General features: G+C 32.3%; 5 protein-coding genes across 14 annotated transcripts; 2 read left to right on the top strand and 3 right to left on the bottom strand.

Annotated features, from left to right (window-relative positions):
- Nucleotides 1–3,962: 3,962 nt before the first annotated feature.
- Nucleotides 3,963–9,104, bottom strand: LOC130443517 (UBA-like domain-containing protein 2). The gene is made up of 3 exons (XM_056778210.1): nt 8,857–9,104; nt 7,576–7,650; nt 3,963–6,800 (listed from the first exon to the last, which is right to left on the bottom strand). The coding sequence occupies exons 1-3, from the start codon at nt 8,965–8,967 to the stop codon at nt 6,618–6,620; spliced, it is 369 nt and encodes a 122-aa protein (XP_056634188.1). The 5' UTR covers nt 8,968–9,104; the 3' UTR covers nt 3,963–6,617.
- Nucleotides 9,105–9,682: 578 nt separating this feature from the next.
- Nucleotides 9,683–15,312, top strand: LOC130443512 (serine/arginine repetitive matrix protein 2-like). 7 transcript variants are annotated; one of them, XM_056778199.1, is made up of 12 exons: nt 9,683–10,040; nt 10,474–10,827; nt 10,926–11,166; nt 11,223–11,626; nt 12,002–12,219; nt 12,276–12,603; nt 12,661–12,928; nt 12,987–13,224; nt 13,449–13,603; nt 14,337–14,521; nt 14,584–14,811; nt 14,868–15,136. In XM_056778199.1, the coding sequence occupies exons 2-12, from the start codon at nt 10,479–10,481 to the stop codon at nt 15,134–15,136; spliced, it is 2,883 nt and encodes a 960-aa protein (XP_056634177.1). In that variant the 5' UTR covers nt 9,683–10,040; nt 10,474–10,478. The 7 variants fall into 7 exon arrangements, with proteins under 7 accessions (XP_056634177.1, XP_056634182.1, XP_056634178.1 ...); XM_056778204.1 differs by having other exon boundaries at nt 9,698–10,040; nt 14,584–14,805; nt 14,868–15,312; XM_056778200.1 differs by having other exon boundaries at nt 9,715–10,343.
- On the bottom strand, nt 15,232–18,248 carry LOC130443514 (tRNA N6-adenosine threonylcarbamoyltransferase). Its single transcript, XM_056778206.1, has 3 exons — nt 17,594–18,248; nt 17,164–17,525; nt 15,232–15,703 (listed from the first exon to the last, which is right to left on the bottom strand). Exons 1-3 carry the CDS (start codon nt 18,051–18,053, stop codon nt 15,395–15,397), a joined length of 1,131 nt encoding a protein of 376 aa, XP_056634184.1. The 5' UTR covers nt 18,054–18,248; the 3' UTR covers nt 15,232–15,394.
- On the top strand, nt 18,234–23,519 carry LOC130443516 (N-alpha-acetyltransferase 60). Its single transcript, XM_056778209.1, has 5 exons — nt 18,234–18,410; nt 18,466–18,657; nt 19,854–20,162; nt 20,859–20,969; nt 21,215–23,519. Exons 1-5 carry the CDS (start codon nt 18,382–18,384, stop codon nt 21,345–21,347), a joined length of 774 nt encoding a protein of 257 aa, XP_056634187.1. The 5' UTR covers nt 18,234–18,381; the 3' UTR covers nt 21,348–23,519.
- On the bottom strand, nt 23,510–25,787 carry LOC130443515 (methionine aminopeptidase 1D, mitochondrial). Of its 4 annotated transcripts, XR_008909849.1 has the most exons (6): nt 25,488–25,787; nt 25,212–25,434; nt 24,970–25,161; nt 24,651–24,912; nt 24,326–24,584; nt 23,510–23,895 (listed from the first exon to the last, which is right to left on the bottom strand). XR_008909849.1 is itself a non-coding variant. In XM_056778207.1 (5 exons), exons 1-5 carry the CDS (start codon nt 25,541–25,543, stop codon nt 24,394–24,396), a joined length of 924 nt encoding a protein of 307 aa, XP_056634185.1. In that variant the 5' UTR covers nt 25,544–25,787; the 3' UTR covers nt 23,510–24,393. The 4 variants fall into 4 exon arrangements, 1 of the variants encoding a protein (XP_056634185.1); XR_008909848.1 differs by having other exon boundaries at nt 23,510–23,953; nt 24,326–24,912; XR_008909847.1 differs by having other exon boundaries at nt 24,326–24,912.
- Between the last annotated feature and the right edge of the window lie 228 nt (nt 25,788–26,015).

Below are 26,015 nucleotides of genomic sequence, written 5' to 3'. Positions count from 1 at the left end.
GAAGCCACCTTGAAGTAAACCCGAAGCGTCGTAAAAAATCCACATATCACAGAACCCCCTACCGCGGGGGGAGATTTTCCGCGATTTATGCCTCGAAAAATAATTTCACCCGGAGCAACGAAAATTTGTACCAACAACGGCCCGGAGCTGGTATGAAACTCCAGTGTAACAAGTAGGTAGACTGTGGTGACCGGGAAAGGAGCGCGCGCACAGCTCGACCAGCGGCGGGGCGCTGGAATCCCTAGGGATAGGAGGGACACAAGGAAAAATAGGTTGAGTAAATCATGTACATGCACTTGTTACTCGCCCTAAACGGATAAAAGGGAAACGAATGAAAGCTTTAAATATTCGTCGGGAGCTAATACAAAACATACAAAATAAAAACGTAATAAACAATTTAACTACTATATAATACATATTTCAAGTTTAATCACGTAGAAATTATTCTAATTCGTCAGTTTTTTTTATATATTTCACCTAATTCACGTAAAAGTTATTTGTCATTTATGAAAAATTGAATTTATGATGAATCCAGACCTGGATTTGACGTTTACTATTGTGCGCTAAAAATAACTATTTATAATTTAAATAATAACGAAGGTGGCGCCATCTATTAAACAATAGCGGCGGTATATACGTTCATTTCTATTAATCAGCTGTTTTTTTAATTAATTCATCGATTTTCTATACAAATTATTTAAATAAGGGCTCCATAAAAACGTAATAAACAATTTAACTACTATATAATACATATTTCAAGTTTAATCACGTAGAAATTATTCTAATTCGTCAGTTTTTTTTATATATTTCACCTAATTCCCGTAAAAGTTATTTGTCATTTATGAAAAATTGAATTTATGATGAATCCAGACCTGGATTTGACGTTTACTATTGTGCGCTAAAAATAACTATTTATAATTTAAATAATAACGAAGGTGGCGCCATCTATTAAACAATAGCGGCGGTATATACGTTCATTTCTATTAATCAGCTGTTTTTTTAATTAATTCATCGATTTTCTATACAAATTATTTAAATAAGGGCTCCATAAAAACGTAATAAACAATTTAACTACTATATAATACATATTTCAAGTTTAATCACGTAGAAATTATTCTAATTCGTCAGTTTTTTTTATATATTTCACCTAATTCCCGTAAAAGTTATTTGTCATTTATGAAAAATTGAATTTATGATGAATCCAGACCTGGATTTGACGTTTACTATTGTGATTTAAAAATAACTATTTCTAATTAAAATAATAACGAAGATGGCGCCATCTATTAAACAATAGCGGCGGTATGTACCTTCATTCCTATTAAACAGCTGCTTTTTTAATTAATTCATCGATTTTCTATACAAATTATTTAAATAACGGCTCAATAAAAACGTAATATACAAAACTATTTCAAATTATACCTAAAATCCTTATTTATATAATAAAATCATATCTTTGAAATTTCATTTTTGAAGATAACAGTTAATTTAGACAACGGTTTTTATATATTTAAGGTTAGGATTGACAATCAACGTGCCTCTGAATTGTTTATGGAGGGTAAGGAGAACCATATCACATGGGGTTTTAGCTTAAAAACTGTCAGCTGGTAGACGGTAAATTATAATTCAAAATTTGACCAGAATGGCGCTCCTGTCGGACGACATATCATATGATTGTTCAGTTCAATCTTCCGTCCGTCTTATTTGAATGACCTCTATCAAATAGAGTGAAGTATGCAGTATTAAAAAATTTTAAATGACTAGAGTCGTTAATCAAATATTGGTATACAAAATCTAAACGATTCACGTAGTACAAAATAATTTTGTAAATATAACCTAGATAACGCTGAATATTAATTAATTATTGTGAATTTGTAAGAAAATAAAGAAGTAAGAAAAATAAAATTGACCTATAATTGGCAACACTGTATTCTTTATTATTATTAATATATTTTCTTCATTCTTCGTACAAACATCTTTTCTCCTGCATAATTAACAATGTTTTTTTCCAAAAAATCTATCGATCGATTTGTACGAGAAGAGAATAAATAGAAACCCAAAATTATTTCAACAAAATTATACCAATGTATACTTTACATAATTTTGTATCATCTGGGTATGTTTTCTTAAATTCAGATTTATTATACACCAAGGGATGTAAATACCACCAAGAATGCAGAAATTCCCTGCGGGGATGATAAATTAAATTGTTAAGGAACGTAGTTAGCCGAAAGGTTGGTCGGAAAATAAATTGGTGTAAAAGAAAATTGTGAAAACGAACGGATAATAATGTTAAACGTAAATTGAAACGAATTTGTGTTTTTTATTTGAAAATATAGTTATAGCACACGGGATATTGATATTAAAAAACGACTAGTGTACATATTTTTTATCCCTTAAGAATTCCTACGATTCAAACGATGTTAAAATCCATTTATTTCAACACAAAATGTAATGATTCATTGAACGATATGGAAAAATAGTTTTCTACTATAAAAATGAGTATAACCGCCATCTATTGGAAAAACTTATAAATTATATAAATATTTTATACTAACCATCTGGGTTTGGATGTTTTTCTTAACCACAACTGCCAGTAAAAATCATTGTACTTTCAGCCGAAGTTTTCAATAATATTTCCATTATTATTCTCAATATTTCTAATTTAGCAACTCTATACTCACACAACAGCGCCATCTATTATGGATAGACGAAAGACTTACACATCGAAACTTTTTTCAACAGCTCAAAAATAAAATCCCTTTTAACTTATTTCCATAAAATCGAAAACATTCCATATTATTGATTCCATAGATAATTATTGTTTGTGAAATAATTCCCTAATAATAATAAATATTACAAAGAATCCAAATGAAAATTGATACGAGAGAAGGATCCAATTATGACATATTTAAGCGACATCTATAGTCAAATTTTGAATGCTGTGAATATTATTATATTAATAAATGAATAAATCTTCATAACTTTCCCGTAATTGTTAAGAGTAACGATTGAAAAATGTCAAAAAACACTTTGTGTCTTCATGAAAAGAAATGAAAGTATTTAGAACTATTTTTTCAAATATTTACATTCTTATCCATTATATTTAGGAATTTGGAACTATGCTGCCATCTGTTATAGAACGTCAAAAGCAGGATAAATATTTCAATTCATCAATAAAGGAATCTTTAAACCTTTTTTCAAATAAATTTCTTTAATAAAAGGATTGTTTCATAAACTTCCAACGAAATTAATTATAATGCTCCAAAATAATAATTAGAACGAAAAAAATTATGTTTATGCTGCCGCATATACTTTAACAAATAGTACGTTTCGATTCAGAAATATTTTATCTTAATGCTCAAAGTCGTGATTTTTACCTACGCCGCCATCTGTTGCGGAGTGCCCGAAGTACTACACTTGTATTGAAAATTAAAGGATTAATTGAAGTGATCTAGAATAAATTTTTTTACATAATGTAGGTTGAAATTATGGAGTTGAAAGTTATAGTTGAAATTGTGGAGTGTACACTCCATAGTTGAAATATTGGTATACAAAACAGAAAGGGAAATTTGAAATAACCTAAAAATGATTAATAGCAAAACTGACTTACCAAACGTCGCCATCTGTTGCAGAACGTCCAAAGAGCTACACAAGTGTTGAATACGAAGTTATTTCTATGAATTTTGTTATTACGAGGTGCGAACAAAAAGTTTTAGATTAGGAAAATTCGTTTTTTCATTATTCTTGAGGTGGAATGAGGTAAGTTTGTGTAAAAGGATAGAATTTTTTCGGTTGTGGGTAGAAAGCAATAAATGATTGACGAAAAAAACAAATAACACACGTATGTTGAACATTTTTTTTTTGTTTTTTCTATTAAAAATACAATAATTATACATAAAACGTTCTGTAGGATATTTACGTATAACAAAACATAAGTAATTTAACAAATTAAAAATCGATAGGGCGTTCTTAAAGCTTTATTTACATAATAATCTATTGACATGTCAAAATAAAACTAGAAAAACAAAAATTCGTGTTTCAAAAGTTGTTATTCGTCAACACCTAACAAAAATAAAAATATTTCGTACAATTATTTGGGTAAACCTTCGATTTAAACCCTTCCAAGAAGAATATCGAACTATGCAATCGAAAAACTGAATAAAATACGAAAAATTTGAAAAACATTTAAATATCATAAAAATCCACGTACTGAAAATTTTTTAATAGCACCATATAACATACGAAAATAATTTGTACATGTCAAATGAGTCGCGGCTACTTTCGTCAGTGAACGTGTTAAACTAAATTCGAATCTTAGTAGAGTAGAACCCCTCTCGTCCGCCATCGAATCGGATTTTCCAATTTCCAGTACACATAATAAAAGTCCACAGCTTGGATGGTGATAGTGAAGAAACTGTGAACAAAACATGGATTCGGACGATGATAGTGAAGAAACTGTGAACGAAACGAGGAATCGGACGATGATAGTGAAGAAACTGTGAACGAAACGAGGAATTGGACGATGATAGTGAAGAAACTGTGAACGAAACAAGGATTCGGACGATGATAGTGAAGAAACTGTGAACGAAACAAGGATTCGGACGATGATAGTGAAGAAACTGTGAACGAAACAAGGATTCGGACGACGATAGTGAAGAAACTGTGAACGAAACGAGGAATCGGACGATGATAGTGAAGAAACTGTGAACGAAACGAGGAATCGGACGATGATAGTGAAGAAACTGTGAACGAAACGAGGAATCGGACGATGATAGTGAAGAAACTGTGAACGAAACGAGGAATCGGACGATGATAGTGAAGAAACTGTGAACGAAACGAGGAATCGGACGATGATAGTGAAGAAACTGTGAACGAAATAAGGTTTTGGATGGTGATAGTGAAGAAACTGTGAACGAAACGAGGAATTGGACGATGATAGTGAAGAAACTGTGAACGAAACGAGGAATCGGACGATAATAGTGAAGAAACTGTGAACAAAACAAGGATTCGGACGATGATAGTGAAGAAACTGTGAACGAAACGAGGAATCGGACGATGATAGTGAAGAAACTGTGAACGAAACGAGGAATCGGACGATGATAGTGAAGAAACTGTGAACGAAACGAGGAATCGGACGATGATAGTGAAGAAACTGAACGAAACGAGGAATCGGACGATGATAGTGAAGAAACTGTGAACGAAACGAGGAATTGGACGATGATAGTGAAGAAACTGTGAACGAAACGAGGAATCGGACGATAATAGTGAAGAAACTGTGAACGAAACAAGGATTCGGACGATGATAGTGAAGAAACTGTGAACGAAACGAGGAATCGGACGATGATAGTGAAGAAACTGTGAACGAAACGAGGAATTTGACGATGATAGTGAAGAAACTGTGAACGAAACGAGGAATCGGACGATAATAGTGAAGAAACTGTGAACAAAACAAGGATTCGGACGATGATAGTGAAGAAACTGTGAACGAAACGAGGAATCGGACGATGACAGTGAAGAAACTGTGAACGAAACGAGGAATCGGACGATGATAGTGAAGAAACTGTGAACGAAACGAGGAATTGGACGATGATAGTGAAGAAAATGTGAACGAAGCGAGGAATCGGACGATAATAGTGAAGAAACTGTGAACAAAACAAGGATTCGGACGATGATAGTGAAGAAACTGTGAACGAAATAAGGTTTTGGATGGTGATAGTGAAGAAACTGTGAACGAAACGAGGAATCGGACGATGATGGTGAAGAAACTGTGAACGAAACGAGGATTCGGATGATGGCAGTGAAGAAATTGTGAACGAAGCGAGGAATCGGACGATAATAGTGAAGAAACTGTGAACGAAACGAGGATTCGGACGATGACAGTGACGAAACTGTGAACGAAACAAGGATTCGGACGACGATAGTGAAGAAACTGTGAACAAAATAAGGTTTTGGATGGTGATAGTGAAGAAACTGTGAACGAAACGAGGAATCGGACGATAATAGTGAAGAAACTGTGAACGAGAATTCGAATGGTGATAGTAAGGACGGATTTTACACACTGGTGCTAAGAGCGCGGTTTATATTGCCCATCAGTACATGGAGCAAGTCTACAAAGTCATTTTCGACGGATTAGAGAGGTTCTCCTGTAGATTTATTAGTTTTTTGTTACATCGGCAGTATACGTTTGCCGAGGCGACACGAGACCACACGAGCGCAAAAGTGTACACTCGGAGCGCTCGAAAGTACGTTTTCGGGCGATTAAATTTCATTATTGTCGATTTATACACGATGTCTCGACAATGTTCGTTTCGTACTCGTATCGTCTCGGTCGGCGGCGCGTATAATAGATTTCCTCCAAAACGAATGAACAAGAAAAACCCAAAAAACCGATTCGGTCATTAGAATTTTTATTATTTTCAAACAAAAACTTGTTCCAATAACCAATACAGAGAACGTTCTTTCCTTTTTTTCAACAAAATCCCTAACTAAAATATAATAAACATATCTCAACAAATTTCACTAGCTTACATTTCCAATTTTTACATAAAGTTTTTACACTGAGCGTACTGCGATTTTGGAAGGATCCCAAGGACCCTCGCATCCACTGGCACTATATCTTATCGTTGTTGGTGAATTACCGGTTGAGGGGAGCGTCGCGATTGAGATGGTAGAGAGACGCTACTACCACTCGGTTGATTTGTGGACGGACTGTTACCATTACCGGCTGATAGTTTGGAAAAAGCCAACAACGTATCGGGAAAATTTGGGGGAGTAGCCGGAGTATTACATGGCGTTATCACCTACAACAAAATTTTTACTAATTACACAAGAATATAAATGAATTAGTTAGTTCCGATCCCCAAATCACTTTGTAAACCAATAAACCACAACGAAATCATGAAAAAATAACATCCGTGAACAAAAAATCTCGAGATGGTATTCTGGATACAGTCCATTTTTTCCCCGCTCCATCACCAGATTTTTGCTTCCACAGAAATGCCCCCAAACCATCCAGGAACCCACTACAAAAGCCACGTTTTTCATGCAACACTGCGTGTATCTTTCTCCATGTCTCCAAGCAGACTTTGCTTTCGATTGTGAATAGAACGGAGCCCCATCGGTCGTCAATTAGATTATCTTTAATTTGGGGCCAGTAGTTGGTCTTTTTTGGCTCAAAATTAACTGTTTCAAGTCTTCTTCTGATTGTCCAGCCACTCCTCTGAGCTCTTGTTGGATTTGAACACCAGTGAGGTTCCAATTTCATCGGATGTGCACCTTTTTCTTCCGGAACGGCGTTTTCGATGAAAGTTTGTGTTCAGTTTCTTTGTCAGTATCTTGCGACTGCAGGGGGTGTCGTTTGTGTTCGATTTTTTTTGCTCACGAGTGTATATACTGTAAACACTAGTAAATACAAGTTTAATCTGATTCCCAAACCGCTTTAAATCAATTTAAAATTGTTTTAACCGCATATTTTTACAAATTTTTACATTTTCAAAACGATTAATTAGTAAAAAGGATCAAAATGATAAGATTATTGGTTATAGTATATTTAAAATAAAAATAAAATTTATTTACCTGACCGAAATGTGTTGAAGCTCCAGGTGGGCATGATGGTAAAGCTGCATCTTGAAAAAATATACTCAACGCTGTCTAAAATTAATGAGTATTTAACAATATCTAACAATTCTTGTATATATATTGGGGTAATTCATTTCCGTAAGCTATTTGTTTTATTCGGTGCTGAAAATATTAATTTACATATAGAAAAAAAATTCTAACCAAGTTTGAGCTCTTGATATCTATTTTAAATACTTATTAGTCGTTATAGCACACATTTTGAACTATTGGTGAACCAGTGCAAGTTACACAAAAAAACAATTTCGAAGAGCATAAAGGAACATCAAACTAATTTGCATTCTTTTCAAAAGTGTTCAAATTTGGTGATAATTTTTTTTCTACATGTAGATTAATATTTTGCTTGAGCACCAAAAACAGAAAAATCACTCAGACTCATTTTATTTAATCAACTTTATCGATAATCAATAACCTTTTTTTTAAAGAAAAATAAAATAATACGAAAATATGGCATAGGGTAGTCTCAATCTTAAATCTCCCTTTCAGTGTTTTTATTTAAACTAATAATATGACTTAATATAAACACGACCCTCGTATATATAATTTAGCGGGAAAAACGACAGTCGGTTTAAATAAAAAACTAGTTAAGTATTAGAAATCATAAATTGTATTGCCTACCCTAAAATGGGATGTGGGAATTTCCAATTACTTAAAATACAAATCTATTATCAACTTTCTAAACCGTTAAAGAGTTTCAGATTTGTCGATTTGATGATTCATATACTAAATAACCCCCAGGAAAGTCATTTTTAAAATAATTGAGATAGTAAAAATACAAATATTTCAAGTTTAAAAATTTGATTTGTATACGTCAATTATGAAATTTGAAATAATATTGCGGGTATTTTTTTGGGATTACATCATCACAAAGTTCATATACGTAAATATACATAAGCTACTGTTGAATATGAAGTAAACACAAAGATAAATAAGGTATCGAAAAACCAAAACAAAAAATCTGATAAATAGGTTATCCCACTACTCTGTATTTTTGAATAGTTCTACGAAACCGGATTAAAATTGAAATTTATCCAAACACAAAGTATTATAATGTTTATATTCAGCTAAAGCGTGACCTTGAAACGCAAACAGTCAATAAACAGCCACGGGCTGAGAGCACAGACGGAAAGACGACGCAAGGGGAGAAGGTGTTATTAAACACATAACATCCGCCATTTTCGTTCACACGATAATGTTTGTTTACAAAATGTCGATAATTACCTCGAATTGCCAATGTGCTGATTGTAAAATTTGTTTGGCTTGATCGTGTGCGCATCCTGCCGCTACAACAAACTGATTTATCATTACTTGCTCTCTTAAAGGTGCATCCATTTTAAAAATCTTGTGAAGACCGCAACAGACTACACTCGTTTTCAAATCTACAAGCACTCCACTAATGGCACTACGTTGTCTCCTTCTTTTTCTTCGTCGCTTTTTGTCTCTCTCTTTCTCAAGGCAACAAGTATTTATGAATGACGTCAAGAATAAGCGAATAACCGGTCACCAGATAAACCCAACGTTGCCGAGCTTATCTACTTTTCCATTATTCTTAAAAAAACTAATATACGAGAGTTTGAATTCAAAATAATGACTAGTAAAGTATTAAATTAAAAAATAATTACACAAGATTGTAACTGTATGCAAGAATAATATGAAAATAGACAAATTAAAAAAAATAACGTTTCCAGTAATTAGATGTCGACATTCCATTCTACAAATAATAAATTATTATTACATCTTTTACCAAAGATGCTTTGAGTAATTATATTATATTATACGAAGACGTCCTTCCAAAAATGCTTGTCATTACATATATATATTTTTATAAAGCTATTTTCAGTGTTTTAATATTCCTGGCAGAATAGTAATTACACTTCTATTTACCTTCTAACTAGCTAAAAGCAATCCAATTTTTTTTTTAAATAAAAAAGTGACATAATGTTTGATTGACGTTTAAAGGGTGTGTTAACTCGTGTTATAGGTAAAGTGTAATGATTACGAATAATTACTATTTTAATACTAGACAACACTGGAAAGAGAGGGGTACGTACATAGTTGCCACATTCGACTAAAATTTTCGATAAAATAAACAACTTCTAATGTATTAATAAATAAATTTTGTATTATTTGAATAGTACATTTTAATAGGATATTCATTTTCATAGGTTAAAAATGAGTAATAGTATCAATGTTTCTAAATAAATTTATTTATTGACTTTTGATACAAAATTTGAAATGGATTAAAATTTATTGACGATATATTTGACAACGTCGTAACAGTACGCCATGTCTTTCCTGTAATCCTCCATCATTGTAGACATCTACGGAAATATTTTGATTTGGCAAAATTAAATACCAAACCTAGAGAAAATCGTATTCAACAGGAGTATTACGAAGTCAATAAGGTAAGAGTCAAGTCCGTGAAGTACAAAAGTGGTAATAACAGTTTCTTTTCTTCCAAAGATTGTGTTATGTATAATTACAGTTAAGTTGATGCCAGTAGTACATGGTTATTATTTCAATAGTTCGTATCAAGTATAATGTCGCGAAAGACTATTAGTAGTTTGTGTTGTGAGTCTCGAAGTTGAAAGTCCGGGTTTAAGTCAAATAAGTTAGTAGTTTGGAATTAAAAATATTTAATGAAGAAGCAAAATGTTGTATCTCAACAGTGCCTTTATGGTAATGAAGGATTATACGTCTGTCCGAAGGTAAGACTGAAGTAACAACGGTCTCAAAAGAATTACGTTAACCAGAAGTGCTTAAAACTGCTCCAGTTAAATCGGTTCAAATTTTGTGGTCTTTACGTGAACTAACTTAAAGTTTTTTTTATGTTCTCAGTTTCAATGGATTCCGAAGAATCGCGCGAGGCTTCCTCTGGAAGCGAAAGCGAAGATAATAAGGGCCGTCAAAGTCGTTCTAGTAAGAAATCAGAGGGAGATTCGTACAAATCACAATCATCATCAAGATCTTCAACTCCTGGAAGTAGAGCCCATTCTGCTTCTTCTCAAAGTTCAATTGGAACTACAAGTAGACCACCATCTCCAGAAGCAAGAGTCCATTCTAGATCTTCTCGTAGATCTCAAGTTTCTCATTCTAGCAGGAGTAGGTCTCCAGTAGATAATATAAACCAAAAAGAAATCAGATCACCTTATTCTGACTCAGCAAAAGCTAGATCTCCACAGATTAATAAAGGTAAACCATTTGTTTGTTATAAAATTATGTTGTCTTCTTAGGTTTTGTGTTTGCTACATTTAATAATTAATAAAAACGAAAATTACATTATTTGTTAGCTGGACCACGATCGTCCAGTTCCTCGTCTCGATCATCAGATGACGAAAGACCAAAATCCCCAGAACCTGAAGCAGATAAACCAGAAGAACCACCTCAAAATAATCCAAAGTCACCAAGTCTCGAAAAAGAATCCTCACACCCACCCAGATCGCCATCACCACAAAGTTCATTTCGAAGCAGCTCTCCAGGATCTCCAGAGAGAAATTCTGATCATTTTGACAAAAATAATGAGAATATTAGGTAAATATTTGTGGTTCTATTAAATTTTTGTTTTAATTCTATTAAAAATTAATTAGAAGCCCCAAGAAACCTAGAAGTCCTTCACCTCAAAGCTCCAATCGAAGTAGCTCGCTAGGATCGCCAAGAAGAGACAATAACTTTGATATTCAAAGAGGTTCTAGAAACGGTGATCGGCAGGCAGTGAAAGGACCAAAATCTCCTATTTCTTCACGTAGTAGCTCCCCAGGGTCTAGAAAATCGTTGAAAAATGATGGTAATTTGTCAGGGCATAGTGATAGTAGTTCAAAATCCAGTAGACAATCTAGAAAATCTCGTTCTTCAAGAGGATCCAGAGGGTCAATACGACATAGAAGGCAAAGAGACTCTTCGGATTCCAGTGATAGCAGCGTAGATTCTTCAAGTAGAAAGAATAAGAATATTAGTAAACTGGATGATATACAACCTGAAGAAATTTCTGATGGTAAGTTACACATATTCAACTTTAAACTGTTTGCAAAAATTTATATTCACCCAAGTTCTAACACCGAATGGCAACAAAATGTATACTTGATAAAAATTAGAACAACATAATGACAAAAATTAGAAATTGAGCAATATAATGACAAACATTAGAACTTAATGAACATAATGACAAAAGTTAGGACTTGAGCAACATAATAACAAAAATTAGGACATAGACAACATTATGACACAAATTAGGACTTGAGCAAAAATCAGAAGTTAAATAACAAGATAATTTTTATTTTGTTTCAGTTTTCTTATGAATATTTGTATAAACATAGAATCACTATTTTTTGGCCTACAATGTTTAAATAAATAATTTTCGGTTGTGCAGGAGACATTGAATCTGATCATGACAAGGAAGATAAAGTGAAACCTAATAATACGGTTAAGAGAGAAATTAATATTTCTCATGAAGATCTTTCTGATGTATCCGATTTGGAAGATTCTCTGGGAGGTCATTCCGATGAAGATGCTAAATCTGACAATAAAATTAATAGTTCTGAACAAAGGCAGGATTCGATTCGAACACCTTCTCCAGAACATAAAAAGGTAATGTGCAATAAAAGGATCTGTTGGTAGGATGTTTGATTCCAATTATTTTATAGATGAATGAAAAACAATCTAGAACTGAAGAAGGGGAGGAACAATTAGATTTCGAAGCTGAAGACGGCGAATGCGAAGGGGAAAATACCAAAGAAAAAGATGAACATGGGGAAGTGAATAAAATTGACGATCCGGAAAAAGTTGAAGCATCTGAAAAAGATAAAAAAGAGGAAGTAGAAAAGGAGGAATTAGAAGAAGGAGAAGTAACAGATGAAGATGATGCCAGACCAGAAGAAACAGAACCGAGACCTGTTTGCCGATTTTTTTCTAGAGGACAATGTACTTGGGGTGCCAGTTGTAGATTTTTACATCCAGGAGTCACAGATAAGGGTAATTTTTTAAGATACAATTATTCAACAGGTTATAAACTTATTATTTCAATCACAGGTAATTATACAATGTTTGAAATGATTAGACCTGTAGTACCAGGTGAATATAGAGACGAGAGAATGTTTGGAGGTAAAACCGAAGCTCCTGTCATAGAAACCGCTTGGGAAAGAGGTTTAAGAACTGCCAAAGAGATGGTTAGAAAATCGATGAAACGAAAGGAACAAGACATCGATTTCGAAGAAAAGAAAATGAATTTGAGTTTAGCACAAGAAGAATTTGACAAAGAAAACGGATACTACGGAAGAATGTCTTCACCAGAACCGAGGTGATATATCCTAATGTTTTCTTAGGTTATCAATGGTTTTATCTTTGTATGTTTATAGATATGTTCGACATGTTGAATATCCTATAGTTAGACCGCCTCCTGAAGAATACTACGGACGCAGACAGGTTGTTTACGAACAGGATTATATGCCTCCACCCCGAGAACGTGTTAGATCATATAGGGAATTACCTAGTCATCGTATGCCCGATTATTATAGTAATAAATATGATGAGGAACCGCCTCATCCGAGTGTTGCTAGTAGTTCCACGAAGAGAGTGGTTAAACCGAAACGAGAGGTAAGTTACCACTAAGCGTTTTGACTTTTCAGATGTCTTATAAAAGTTTCATCCACTATCTTCTGTCTCTTGCCATTTCCATAAATTATTTCTTTGGTCCTCGATTGGTTGAATTTTTTTAACAACTTGCTCATTATAGGAAGCAGATTGTAATAAATTCGAAATTATTTTTTAATTTTGTTGGGGGATGTGAAATATTTAATAGGATATCCTTATATTTTAAGGTAATTGTACAACGGGTGGAAAGTGAACGGCAGCCTTCCGGTCGAGGAGATGAATGGTCAGATCCATGGATGAGATCGAAAGATCAAGGTAGACGAAAGGAAACGTCTGGTAGAAAAAGATCCTACAGTTCAGGGTCCTCGTATTCATCCAGCAGGTTTGTAAAATTCCACAAGGTTTTGAAATGTATCACAAACATAAATCTTTGTATTAATTTTAAAGTTTGACTACGTTGTTTAACAGTGTACGAACAATAAGTATATATGTTGAATATACAGGGTGTTTTTGAAACTTATTTAAACTTAATTTAACAAAATTCAGGTGATTGCCCATTTAAAATTATAATATAACTTTCCTTTAACAAAATTGTTATTTTTTTGTTAAAGCTCTATGATTTCAAATGACTAACCATAAGTATGTTTTCAAATTAGTAATTATAATAAACTCTTTTCGAGATTTTATTTTATATAATCAAAATTTACTCTAGATCCCAGTAATTTTTGTCACAGTCACTTTAGATTCATATGTCTATAATATCATTTGATGTAACTTGAAGCATAATCTTCGACATTATTTTTTCATTTGTATATAAACAACAATCGGAATAAAAAATTTCATTGGCTGGGGTAGAAGTCAATATTTTATCAATGGCAAGATATGCGCTCTTCCGGTGAAGGGATCTCTTATATTTCATTCAAGATTGTTATATTATCAGGTGCAAAAACTTATTTTGCAAATATTGATCCTTGCTCGGGGTCCTGAAGTGGGTGTTTGTTTTCGAACGAGGGTAGTTTATTTGTAGCTTTGATTGATTTGACATAAATGTGAATAAATTTCATTTTTTATTTTGAAAACTGTGTTCGTGTATGTATAACTTGTAGTTTTTCTAGAAGTTCAACGGATTCAAGCAAGAGTTCGTATAGATCAAGATCGAGATCCCTTCGTAGACATAGATCGAGATCACATAAAGGAAAACCAGTTTCTCCGTCAGTTATAGTATCGGAAAGGAAAGCTGCGAACGAAAGAGCTGCTTTGATGAACCCACCAGCGCCAAAGAGAAGAGCGCCGTCACCAGGTTAGTAAATAGTATTAGTTTATTTAAATTTTAGATATTTCATGTATTTTTTTTTCCTCAAGGTATGATGAGGCTGAACGCATCTGCTAATCCTCCTGCGCCTTCTAGAGACGATGCTTTAAGTAGGAGTAGAAGTAAATTGGCCGTAGCCGCAGCTTTAGCTAGAGTTAGAGGTCGTAAATCATCTAGGTCATCATCGGGAAGCTCTTCTGGAAGTTCGAGCGATTCGGATTCGTCGGAATCTAGTAGCTCGAGCAGCAGAGAAAACAGTCCGCCTGTTAGAAGTCCGGGTAAAAATTGAAACATTTTTGACAGACAAATAAAATATATATTTTTTCTTTTGTAGCAGTAGATCTGGTGAAAGCTATGGATGCTTTGAAAGGAGGCGCTCTCGAGAAAAAACAGATCAAATTGAATCTAAAAAATCCTGTGGGGGTAAAGAAATCGGAGCAGTCTCGAAATATAGAGCCTCCGGTTGCTAAAAAACGACCAGCTAGTTCTCCTCCTCCGAGTGATTCGAAATCTAAGAAGACAACTTCTAGGAGGGAGGAATTGTTGAAGCAATTGAAAGCCGTCGAGGATGCTATTGCTAAAAAGAGATCAAAAGTTATTTAAGTATTGTTCGGAGATTATTGGAATCTCCTTTTATATCTAAGCATCAATGTTTTTTTTCTTTCGTTTTGTATAAAGTTGTGTGCAGTAGAGAAAACTTTTTTACGTTAGATCGAACCTAGTTTTAATGTTTTATTCAATTCAATTATACAATTTTTTCGTCAATTATATAGTAGAAATCTTGTTTTATTGGCCCTTCACCTAAAATAAACAAAATAAAGTTTTGAGGATTTTATTATACAAAAATAATGAAATGTGCAATCAATCTTCTCTCCAAACTGTTTCAACTTCGTCTGTCCTATATCTCTGAGTAATAAAAGCGTCCTTCCACTTCATTCGAACACCGGCTGCGTGCATTTCGGCACCAGCATGTGCTATCATCACTCCATTATCGATACAGAATCTTTCATCAGTTGCAAATAATTGTGCACCTCTTTCTTTGCACATTATATCCATCATTTCTTGAAGTCTCAAATTACATCCTACACCTCCGACTATAAGGACTTCTTTCGAATTGCAATGGGCTAAAGCACGTTCTGTAGTTTCCACCAACATAGCAAATATAGTTTCCTAAAACATACTGATCTTTGATTGGCTATTTATTAACTTGAATCAAGTATTTTCCATTATTTATCTAACAGTAAAAGCATTTTGAATTTTTTCATAAACATACGAGGGTTATCTAAAAAAGTTTCTAATTTGATATATAAATATGCATTTTTTTGAATCAAACGTTATAGCTTCCTTTTATGTTGATACATTTATCAGTGCAGCTTTTTTAAACCTTTCTAAATGGTAGTTTCAGTCTCTTTGGAAAATTGAGGTTAATGTATACTATCATTTACCAGTTTGATGAACAAATATGTTCTTCAGGGGAAATTTTCAGGTTAGGATGCTAAACAAATGACTAGGGGACCAGGTCTTCAAAAAATGGTGCTAATAATTCAAAATTTTTATAGTGGGTTTTAGTTTTTGCTAATATCACCATATATGGGTCCAGAACTGCACTAATTTTGTATTCAGACTTTTAATAATCTCATCTGAGCTCTGAGCCAGAAGTTCTTTCTTCTAACACCTAATTTCAATGCAATGGGGTTCAATTTATTAATAAAGAAATCAAGGATTAGAAAACTTTCACTAACCGTGGGTAATTCTTTCCATCAGTTGGAATATAACCTGTTATTTTGGTCAGATAACTTTAATTTCTACAAATCAGAGTCAAGAACTTCACGAATTATGTCAACAGTCTTTTAATTAGGATGACCATCTTGATACCTTCGATCTTAAAATCTTCTGAGATCTGTTCCTAAATTTCTTGCTTCTTCCAATAACTAATACATTGGGGTTCAAACTTTAATTAAAGACATTGCTGGGACATTGTGTAATTCAACTCTGATAGCTCTTCGCATAAATAATCAGGAATGTCTGGCTCGGGGTATTATAAAATTCCATTGAACTTACTAAAGGTATACACTCAATTTCTTCTTTTGATACTAATTTGAAACCCACTGGATAGATTATAAAACTATTATTCTGTTCGAGGAGTCCAACCACCAAGTAGATACATGTTGGGACTTCCTATTTACATAACTTCTAATAAAGAGTAGAAATTTGCTGTAAGGAGAATTAAACTTCACCAAATAAGGGCCACATCAATAATAATTATGTTTTTATTAAGTTTTGGTAAGATCTAATCTCAGTCTTTCAGTTCATTTCTAAGCTACACCACCAACAGTTCATTAAATTTCTTGCCAGAACTCTATTTTTCTTCTGATACTAGCTATCTGTTCAAACGAACTATTATTCTATTCGGGGTGCCCTTTGCACCAATATTTCTTCTGGGATAGCAATTTGCAACACATCGGGTGTTTTAACTATTTGATATCTTTTTCTCCGTGTGGGGTGCTGCTTTTATATCCAATTTAAAGTTCTCTTCAGAAAATTTTAATAACAGTTCAGAATATTTGATAACTTCATAATCATATATGCAAAGTTACAGTATAATTACTATAAATAATATAAGTAAATACCTGTAGAGAAAAACACAGGTCTTCAGGTGTGTATCCTTCTTGTAGAAGACTTTTGGTCTTTTCTTCCATAAATGACAATATTCCAGAAAAGCTAACATCCATTCCTTTTACACAATATGGCAGTTGAACAAATTTAGAGCCTTTTTTGGCTAATTGTTCAATATTGTAACCTGGACTAGGGTCATTAGATATTTTTAATACCCTAGCAAATCTATCTAAGCAATTACCTACTGCTATGTCAATAGTTTCTCCAAAAATTCGATACCTTTTCCTAGCATATGCTATAATTTGTGTATTTCCACCGCTAACGTATAATACTGTAGGGTTTTTGGCTCCCGTTATTAATCTCCCCATTTCAATATCTAACATAATGTTAAGAAATCCCCTAATAGGTTAAACGTATATAAAGTTGAATTAATTCAAAGGATACGTCCAATACAATGATTTACACCAAGAAGAGGTTTATTCCATAATTGTGCTATAGTTCGAGCTACTACTGCGACAACTGCTAATGGTGCACCCATTCCGGGCCCTTTTGTGTAGCATATCAAATCAACATCCTCAATTTTCACTTTAGATTCTTCTAATGCTTCTTTTAAAACTACTAATATAAAGTTTCTGTGATGTTGAGCGGTCTCTTTGGGTAAAAAACCTTCTCCTGGAGGTGTTATAAACGTTCTTCGACAATTTGCTAATATATTACCATCTTTTACTACTCCTATTGCTAATTTATTAGCGCTTCCTTCAAATCCCACAGCTAAAACCATTATTAAGAAATTTGAATATTTGGTGTCGAAACATAACCTTAAATCATAACCAACGTTGTCAGCTAAGCGTAAAATACTAGTAAAAGAACGGCAACGTAGCTGTTTTATAAAACAGGAATCCATATAACGAACACAAAAAGTTACTTTATATTTGCATAAACTAAACTTTTCATTATAAATTACAATATATTCTGAATCGTGGTGTTTTTTTTTTAATTTCAAGATCAGTCTCTAATAACTCCTAGTTATGTATTTAAATCCTTTTGTGAACTTCAAAATACTATCAGTGAAATGAATATTGATAAAGAATGAACTGACAGTTGGCAACTGTCAATTTTAGGCTACTTAATTTAATATCAAAATAGTTATTATGACAAAATATTATCAATCATCAAAATTTTTCTGTTTAATAATGGAAGAAAAATTTAATTACGTTCGGTAGGTGTATTAAATGATGTCACAAATGGCAGACATTAACTGGTATGTACATAACCTCATAAAAATTGAAGAAAATCATTCAAATATATACAAATAGGTACCAATCTAATGGGAAATGTTCTAATGGGTCGTCTAACAACGAAAAAATGATTTCATTATACTCTTTAGCTGACGTACAATTAAGGTTTTTATGTCCCGACGACTTGGACGAAGTTAGAGCCCTTTGTCAAGAATGGTTTCCCATTGAGTACCCTTTTTATTGGTATGAACAAATTACTTCTGGTAATGGGTAAGTACTTAGTCACATTTAATTATAAAGTCAATTAAATCGCTTTATCAGTTATGATTATTTTCAATTAATAAACTTTATTTATTACAACTGATATTAATCACTGAATCATTTAATCTGATTTAGCAATTATAAAATCTGATTAGCTGGTACTTAAACCTGATTAAATCGAAGTACTATTTATTTCAGTTCTTTTGAAAATATATAGCAATAGTTGATTTCTAAATTTGTAATAATAATTTAAGCACATAATAAATAATGCATGTAATGTAATTGACCTCGAATATCCTCCATTAGCAATATAATTAGTTTGCAGTAATAATATTCTTGGTATACAAATATGTAATTTAGAACTAGTGGTACTGATAATTTAGATATTTACACATATTTATTTTGTAATTCTGTTATGTAATATGGAAAATGGGAAGTTAGGGTCGATCTCAAAAAGCATGATTAATTATTCCTCACCTACAATTTTAACATTAATGTTTTTATTTAAAAGTACTGCCCCGAGATTAGTGAATTATCAGAAAAATAAATATTTAATCACGTTATTGAGTTCAGTTTCAGTCTAAGTAAACTGATATTTTTTTCCTAATTTGATAATAGTTGATATATTATTTGCTGTTGATTGTAACTAAAGTCAATTGAAGATCAATAATAGTGATTTATTTGCGAGTTTACTTGGTATTATCTTCAAAATATCAGTGGAAATTATTTAAATTTAATACATAGTGACGAAATGGCGCCTACAACCTTAATAATAATAATAAAGGTTTGGAGGCATACATATACAGATAGAAAAGTGGACTGCAATACTAAATAATGGAATATGATGTTCTGTGACCTTATGACAGTTTTTTCATACAAACCCCAATTTTAAACAAGTATTTGAATAAAAAAAAAGAAAAATTAGTAGGGGTACTACCACTAAACACGTACAGATCTAGTATAGTATACAGGTGCTTTTGAAAGTTTTTCTTTTGGCAAATAATTTCTTTGATTATCTTTGCAACTTTTTGTACCATAATTTTATGAAATATCACCCAGTTTTTCAAAAGTATTGTGTATACAGAATGGGGATTTGAAATAACACAATAAATTGTTGTTTTTAAGTAGTATACGTGTTAAGTTTCGAAATAAACACAGAGTATATATCGACGAAATTTTAATTTTGTAAATTGTTGTGATTAAAGAAAATTTTATTCGCTGGCCGCCGTCTACGATCAACAAATCATCGGTCTCATTGTCGCCAAAATTAAACCCTATACGAATTTAAATGAAGAAGACAAAGGAATCCTTGCGAAATCATTGTCTGATTGTGATATAGCATACATTTTATCACTTGGAGTATTAAAAGAATATCGAAGGAATGGAATTGCGTCTCTGTTGTTAGATTCATTGCTTAAACATCTCATAACACCGGAACGAAAAAGAGTCAAAGCCGTGTTCTTGCATGTATTGACAACGAATTCAGCTGCCATTTTGTTTTACGAACAGAAAAAGTGAGTAGAATTTTTATTAAACACACTATATATATATATTTTGATCACATTAACATTATTAAATTAAATTAAAATATCTTTTATTCTTATTGCTTTTTTATTATTTTATTAATTGCATTTAATAATTCTTTTCAAGATGTTTTTTTTTTCAATTTTATATATGTGGAAGAATTTTCCACATATAAGGGGATATTAATTAGCTAATTAATTTTTTTAATGCAATCAAGGGTAGGTTTTTGCTGTTTTATATATTTAATTATATGCAAATGCTATTCATCGACTACAAACAAGCATTTGACAGTCTGAAAAGGGGACAATTATAACATGAGAAAACTAAAAGCACCCCAAAAGTTTGGTGAGCTAAATTCTAGGGGAAGGGCAATGACAAAAGAAGTACCATCTGAGATATTTGAATTAAATGCTGGGGTAGGGCAAGATGATGGACTCAGATGATGCCGAACATACGTTCTTCGTGTGTAACCACATAGAGGAGGCTGTTGGTAGCCTAAACCCTGACAATATCGTCCAGCTGTAGCTAGGTTCTGATCCTGATATCTCACAATAGTTCCTGGTTGGACGGAGATGACAGAAGATGGCGGTTTAGTGGGTAGGCTATGGGCAACTAAACATCTTGGAACGAATTATACTACTTTTGTAGTGTCGTTTGTATTTTATTTATTGATTATTTATTTTCAGATTTAGATTACATAGTTTTTTACCTTATTACTATTCTATTAAAGGAAAATGTAAAGATGGTTTTATGTATGTGTTATACATAAACGGAGGACATCCGCCTTGGACTATATAATATCCTTTTTAAACATTATTAGCCCTATGGCTTAAAAAACGTTCTTAGATTGTACGTGTTTACACCACTAGAGGACAGCAGAGGAGGCAGCTCGTAGTTTTACTATAATTGGATAGATAGCGTTGTAAAACAATGGAACTATAATTGTCATTTTCTTTTTGAGGTTATTCGGTTAAGTTTGAAGTTTTATTTAACGGTATCGAATTATTTGGGATAAATTTTTTTTTTCCTTAACACTGCTTACCGATTATATACAATTTATGTGTAGCAAAGTTATGAATGGCGTTGGTCTTTTTCCTTGGATGGTGCTACAGCTAAATAGGGCGCTGCATTGGGTATGGAAAGAAGATAAACGAGATTCGCAAGGGAATCACTAGAGAAATTGAAAAAAACTAGTCCTGAACGCGCACTATGCGCCGAAAAATCGAATATTTTCGGTACATTTTGTGTAAAAACGATTTGTTATAAAGTTTTTGTACGAGATATTTATATAAAGTTAGTTTTATATTTTCGTTATTTAATTTTATAAATATTCTTTAGGTTTATCGATTTTGGATTCGTTTTAGTAAATTTGAGGTTATGTATCAATCAGTATTATGCTAAAAATACCGAAAAATTCACGTTTGAAAAACGTAAAATTGATTGTGATGTTTAACTAATTGAATTCGCGCCAATAGCTCGTCATATCTAAAGCGGGTTCTACACTCGCCGGCGAACAGATTCGTTAGACGATCGTTTTTATGCTCGTCGCGAATAACTGCGAACAAACAGCGAATATTCGCAAGCGAGCGAAACGGAACGCGATCCGATGCCGGCGACGCGGGTGCAAAACCCGCTTAAGATCATAATCCGTAAAAAAATATTTGAAGAATCACTTTTTTCAAAATATCTCGAAAACGCGGAAAGTTATAAAAAAAAGTTTCAAACGAAAAATGTAGGTTATAAAATTATCTATAAAATCGTTCTCGATCATTTTCGACGTATCTGCAATAAAAACCGAGATATTCGCAAAAAACTGTTATAACGGAACTCGACATCATGTTGAGAATGTGAATTTGAGAGTTTTAATTTGTGGAATTGTGGCGATCAAACACCACTCTTTTCAAAATATATTCCGAGCTTTCGAATATTGAGTATCCATCATCGGGGACTACAATTATAGTTAAAATTTCAGTCAAATTGATGATTTCAATAGGTTTTAAAAAGGAAACATAATTTTAAGACACGATACTCTATTTTGATGTACTTTTATAAATATTTTTACTTGTTACTTTGGTTATAATACAAAAATATTCGAAAGCTCGGAATATATATTGAAGAGTACACTTCAGTGTTTGATTTGCCACAATCTCACTAAAACTAGTTGACAGAAGACATAACAGATGCTAATTATTTGGTAATATCGCTCTCAGTTATGCAATTTTTTATATAAGAATCATAAAAAATGCCACCAATTACTTTATATGTTATATAATGTACAAAAAACTGCAACCTCACAACAATATTCATAAACCAAAGGTTTTTTTTTTAATTTTCATAATTTTATTGTAATTTATTATATTATTTATGCATAGGGTGTACTAAACTGATTTGAATTTAAGGTTATTTTTTTTTTGGAATACATATTTTAAAGTTAGAACACACTATGCGGTATTTGTTATTACATTCAGCAGAATATACGATAAATTAATAAATAACTTGATTCGTTTATATCCAGCAGATGATATTTCACCCTAGACTGCAACCAGCATCTTGATCCACCTGGACAAAGTCAGAAAAACACACACCGCTGATGTGAACCAGTGGTAGTATAACCGGTTCTTCATTATTAACCGAAATGTTGTTACATCGGTGTTGTTTTGTATACAGAATGTTTATAGTGTCTCAAATGCAGCTTTTCTTTCTCTCAATTATAACCAGCAGATGATAATCCACCCCAGACTGCAACCAACATCTTCATCCACCTGGACAAAATCAGAAAAACACACACCGCTGATGTGAACCAGTGGTGGTATAACCGGTTCGTCATTTTTTGTAATTATTAACCGAAATGTTGTTTAATCGGTGTTGTTTTGTATACAGAATGTTTATAGTGTCTCAAATGCAGATTTTCTTTCTCTCAATTATATCCAGCAGATGAAATTTCACCCCAGACAGCACCCACTTGGATAAAGTCTGAAAAACACACACCGCTGATGTGTACCAGTGGTAGTATAACCGGTTCTTCATCTTTCGTAATTATTGGCTAATTCTGCTGTGCTTTTGTTATGAATCGAGATGTTTCAAAGCAGTGGACAATCGTTGGGGGTGTTACACCCCTCCATTAATCATTTTTATTGAACTAAACTAGTTCTATATAATGTGATATATTTATTTTTCCGATCGTTGTTCTGCTGAATATCGAGTGTTTGTATTTTGAGTTTTTAAACGATTTAGATAATCAAATTTTGACAGGGATACTACCGTTTGTAAATTCTTTAAAGGATTATTGTATGAACACTTTCTCAGGTAAGGATATTCAACAAATAAATGCCTTATGTATCCGGAAAGTTTTATTTATTTCCCATTGATTACCACTTACCGAAAACGAAACAAAAAGTACTACCAGAAAAAATTCAACAATCATATTATTTGAAAAATATTTAATTTTGGTTTATTTTGGGACAAAATTGAGATGTAGTGCGTTTTGGAAATAAAAAAGCCTAACAATATGGTATCTACACTATAATTTTAATCTTTACTTTTTGTATTTTTGCCCAGCTCCTATCATAATTTTTAATTGTTTAGTCGCTTTCCAAATAATTACTATCGTTCGTTATATCATTCATATAAGTACTATTTGATTCATTTATTAATTTCTCTTTTTCTATTCCTTCGATAGCATTGGTTTTGTTTATTTATTGGCTTGATTGATACCATTCATGTCTTAAAAATGGAAAAATTAATTTTTATTCGAGGGTTCTTCAATATGAAACTAAAACAACTAAAAAAAAATTATATTTCCAAATTTTGACCCTAATAGTTATAATATTGAACCTAAAATTGTTATAAAACAAATTATTTCATTAAATAAAAAGTACACAAGTTATTTGATATATAGTAATGGCTTTAATTAAATATTTTAATTTGAATTGAATTTTTACACCTTTTTACAAACTTCGTGAAATAATTTACACACACATGCAAAAATAATTATGAGCTGTACAAATCATATATTTTATAGTACAACAATATAATGTGTTTGTGTCTGTGTTTTAAGGGGGATCAAAATCTTGTAATATGAAATTGTGTATAAGAGTACCAGGTTATACTGTAATAATTAGTATGATATTGAAATAACTACATTCGTACTTACAATTAATAACAACACATTATTAGATACTCTCCGGATTGTTTGTAACCAAAACTAGACCACTTTTCATGTCATAGCGTTAAAATATCAACTCCATTTTCCGTGATAGCTACAGTGTGCTCAAATTGAGCAGTTCGAGCATTATCTACAGTAACAGCAGTCCAATTGTCATCTAAAATCTCTATTAATTCATCACCTTGTGTCAAAATAGGTTCAATTGTAAAAGTCATACCCGGTTCCATTTTACCAGGATAATTATTTCCTAATAGATAAAAGTCAATTTGCATTTCCTTATTTATCATGTTTCTAAATATGAGAAAAAACTTACTAATATGATAAATATCTGGTGGACCATGAAAATAATAACCAATTCCGTGCCCTATGAATGAAGGTATAACTTGAAATCCAAAGTTTTGAGCTGTTTCTTCAATACAAAATCCGATATCACGAAAATAAACTCCAGGTTTGCATATATTAATAGCCTCATTTAAACACGCTTCTGTAGCTTCTACGAGTTGCTGTCCTTCATTATCAACGTTACCGACTAAAAACGTCTTTGAACAATCTCCGTGGTAACCTCTATAAAACACCTTAAAAAATTATTGTGACAATTTTAAAATTTTATAAATAGACAAATATATACCTACTGTAACATCAACATTAATAATATCTCCGTCTTCTAGAGGTCTATCATCTGGAATACCATGACAAGCTACGTTATTCACAGATGTACAAACTGACTTGGGGAAATGGTTATAATTTAATGGTGATGGATAAGAATCGTTTTCAATACAAGAATTGAATACAAACTGATCAATTTCATCAGTTTTCAAACCAACCTGGAAATTAAATTTACTAAAATCCTTAAAAAAAGAAATATTTATATCACCTTGATGATTTTTTCTACTTTATTCAAAATACTTGCTGCTAATTTACAGGAATCTCTCATTCCTAATAATTGAAGGGAATTTTTTAATTCTGGTTCAAGCGGTAGGTTTGTTTTATCGGGTATACCAGATGCAAAATAATTAGGTTTTTTAATATGATCTGGTACGGTTAATCTCGGAGATACAGTTCCCGGCATTACAATGTTATATCTACCGAAATTAGATCTACAAATAGTTAAATTCAGTCTATTATCATGATAAGTATATATCTGAAATACTTTTTTCGTTTCCAAAAGAAATTTCTATGGCTAATTGTATATCGAGAGCAATTCATTTTCGTTTATTTAAATAAATTATATAGACGGAAATATAACCTCACATTTTTACATAAATATAACATTTCAAACAGTAGAGGCACCTAGTTGTGTAAAGTTCAATTTAATATGCTTAAAATTATAGAAATTGTTCGCACCACTATTGAAAACAATTATTAAAAAAGAATTAAATAAATGCAAAATTATTTATACGCATCAATATTTAAAAAAAAATCATATGTAACGTTTATATATGAAAACAGTAATTGTTGCTTTGATTTGGTTGTTATCCTACAGCAGTTGCGCCATCTAGCAGGATTAAATTCAACCCGCATAGAATTATAAAAACTGTTCATACTTTAGATCTATTTCAAACAGATATCAAAAGAAGAAGAATTTTGCTTAAATAAATGCGAAAATATTTAGAAAAAATCAAATATATGTAAAAACAATAATTATCGCTTTTAATTAGTTGCTTGCGAAAGCTGTGCC

This window comes from Diorhabda sublineata, chromosome 4, assembly GCF_026230105.1.
Source record: "Diorhabda sublineata isolate icDioSubl1.1 chromosome 4, icDioSubl1.1, whole genome shotgun sequence".
Classification (NCBI taxonomy): domain Eukaryota; kingdom Metazoa; phylum Arthropoda; class Insecta; order Coleoptera; family Chrysomelidae; genus Diorhabda; species Diorhabda sublineata.
Note: the sequence above shows the minus strand (reverse complement) of the source record. Positions and strands in the feature narration are given on the sequence as shown.

What these genes read in the sequence shown, in the direction of transcription:
- LOC130443517 (XM_056778210.1), bottom strand. Translation starts at nt 8,967, where the DNA reads ATGGATGCACCTTTAAGAGAGCAAGTAATGATAAATCAGTTTGTTGTA. An exon ending in CAGCACATTGGCAATTCGAG is followed by an intron (nt 7,651 to 8,856) that starts GTAATTATCGAC and finishes CATTAATTTTAG; the next exon opens with ACAGCGTTGAGTATATTTTT. An exon ending in CTTCAACACATTTCGGTCAG is followed by an intron (nt 6,801 to 7,575) that starts GTAAATAAATTT and finishes ATTTTGTTGTAG; the next exon opens with GTGATAACGCCATGTAATAC.
- LOC130443512 (XM_056778199.1), top strand. Translation starts at nt 10,479, where the DNA reads ATGGATTCCGAAGAATCGCGCGAGGCTTCCTCTGGAAGCGAAAGCGAA. An exon ending in GAGAAGAGCGCCGTCACCAG is followed by an intron (nt 14,522 to 14,583) that starts GTTAGTAAATAG and finishes TTTTTCCTCAAG; the next exon opens with GTATGATGAGGCTGAACGCA. An exon ending in TCCGCCTGTTAGAAGTCCGG is followed by an intron (nt 14,812 to 14,867) that starts GTAAAAATTGAA and finishes TTTCTTTTGTAG; the next exon opens with CAGTAGATCTGGTGAAAGCT.
- LOC130443514 (XM_056778206.1), bottom strand. Translation starts at nt 18,053, where the DNA reads ATGGATTCCTGTTTTATAAAACAGCTACGTTGCCGTTCTTTTACTAGT. An exon ending in TGTAAATCATTGTATTGGAC is followed by an intron (nt 17,526 to 17,593) that starts GTATCCTTTGAA and finishes ACATTATGTTAG; the next exon opens with ATATTGAAATGGGGAGATTA. An exon ending in ACCTGTGTTTTTCTCTACAG is followed by an intron (nt 15,704 to 17,163) that starts GTATTTACTTAT and finishes AGTATGTTTTAG; the next exon opens with GAAACTATATTTGCTATGTT.
- LOC130443516 (XM_056778209.1), top strand. Translation starts at nt 18,382, where the DNA reads ATGATGTCACAAATGGCAGACATTAACTG. An exon ending in CAAATGGCAGACATTAACTG is followed by an intron (nt 18,411 to 18,465) that starts GTATGTACATAA and finishes ATATACAAATAG; the next exon opens with GTACCAATCTAATGGGAAAT. An exon ending in CAAATTACTTCTGGTAATGG is followed by an intron (nt 18,658 to 19,853) that starts GTAAGTACTTAG and finishes TTGTGATTAAAG; the next exon opens with AAAATTTTATTCGCTGGCCG.
- LOC130443515 (XM_056778207.1), bottom strand. Translation starts at nt 25,543, where the DNA reads ATGAATTGCTCTCGATATACAATTAGCCATAGAAATTTCTTTTGGAAA. An exon ending in AAGTAGAAAAAATCATCAAG is followed by an intron (nt 25,162 to 25,211) that starts GTGATATAAATA and finishes TTTAATTTCCAG; the next exon opens with GTTGGTTTGAAAACTGATGA. An exon ending in ACCAGATATTTATCATATTA is followed by an intron (nt 24,585 to 24,650) that starts GTAAGTTTTTTC and finishes TTTATCTATTAG; the next exon opens with GAAATAATTATCCTGGTAAA.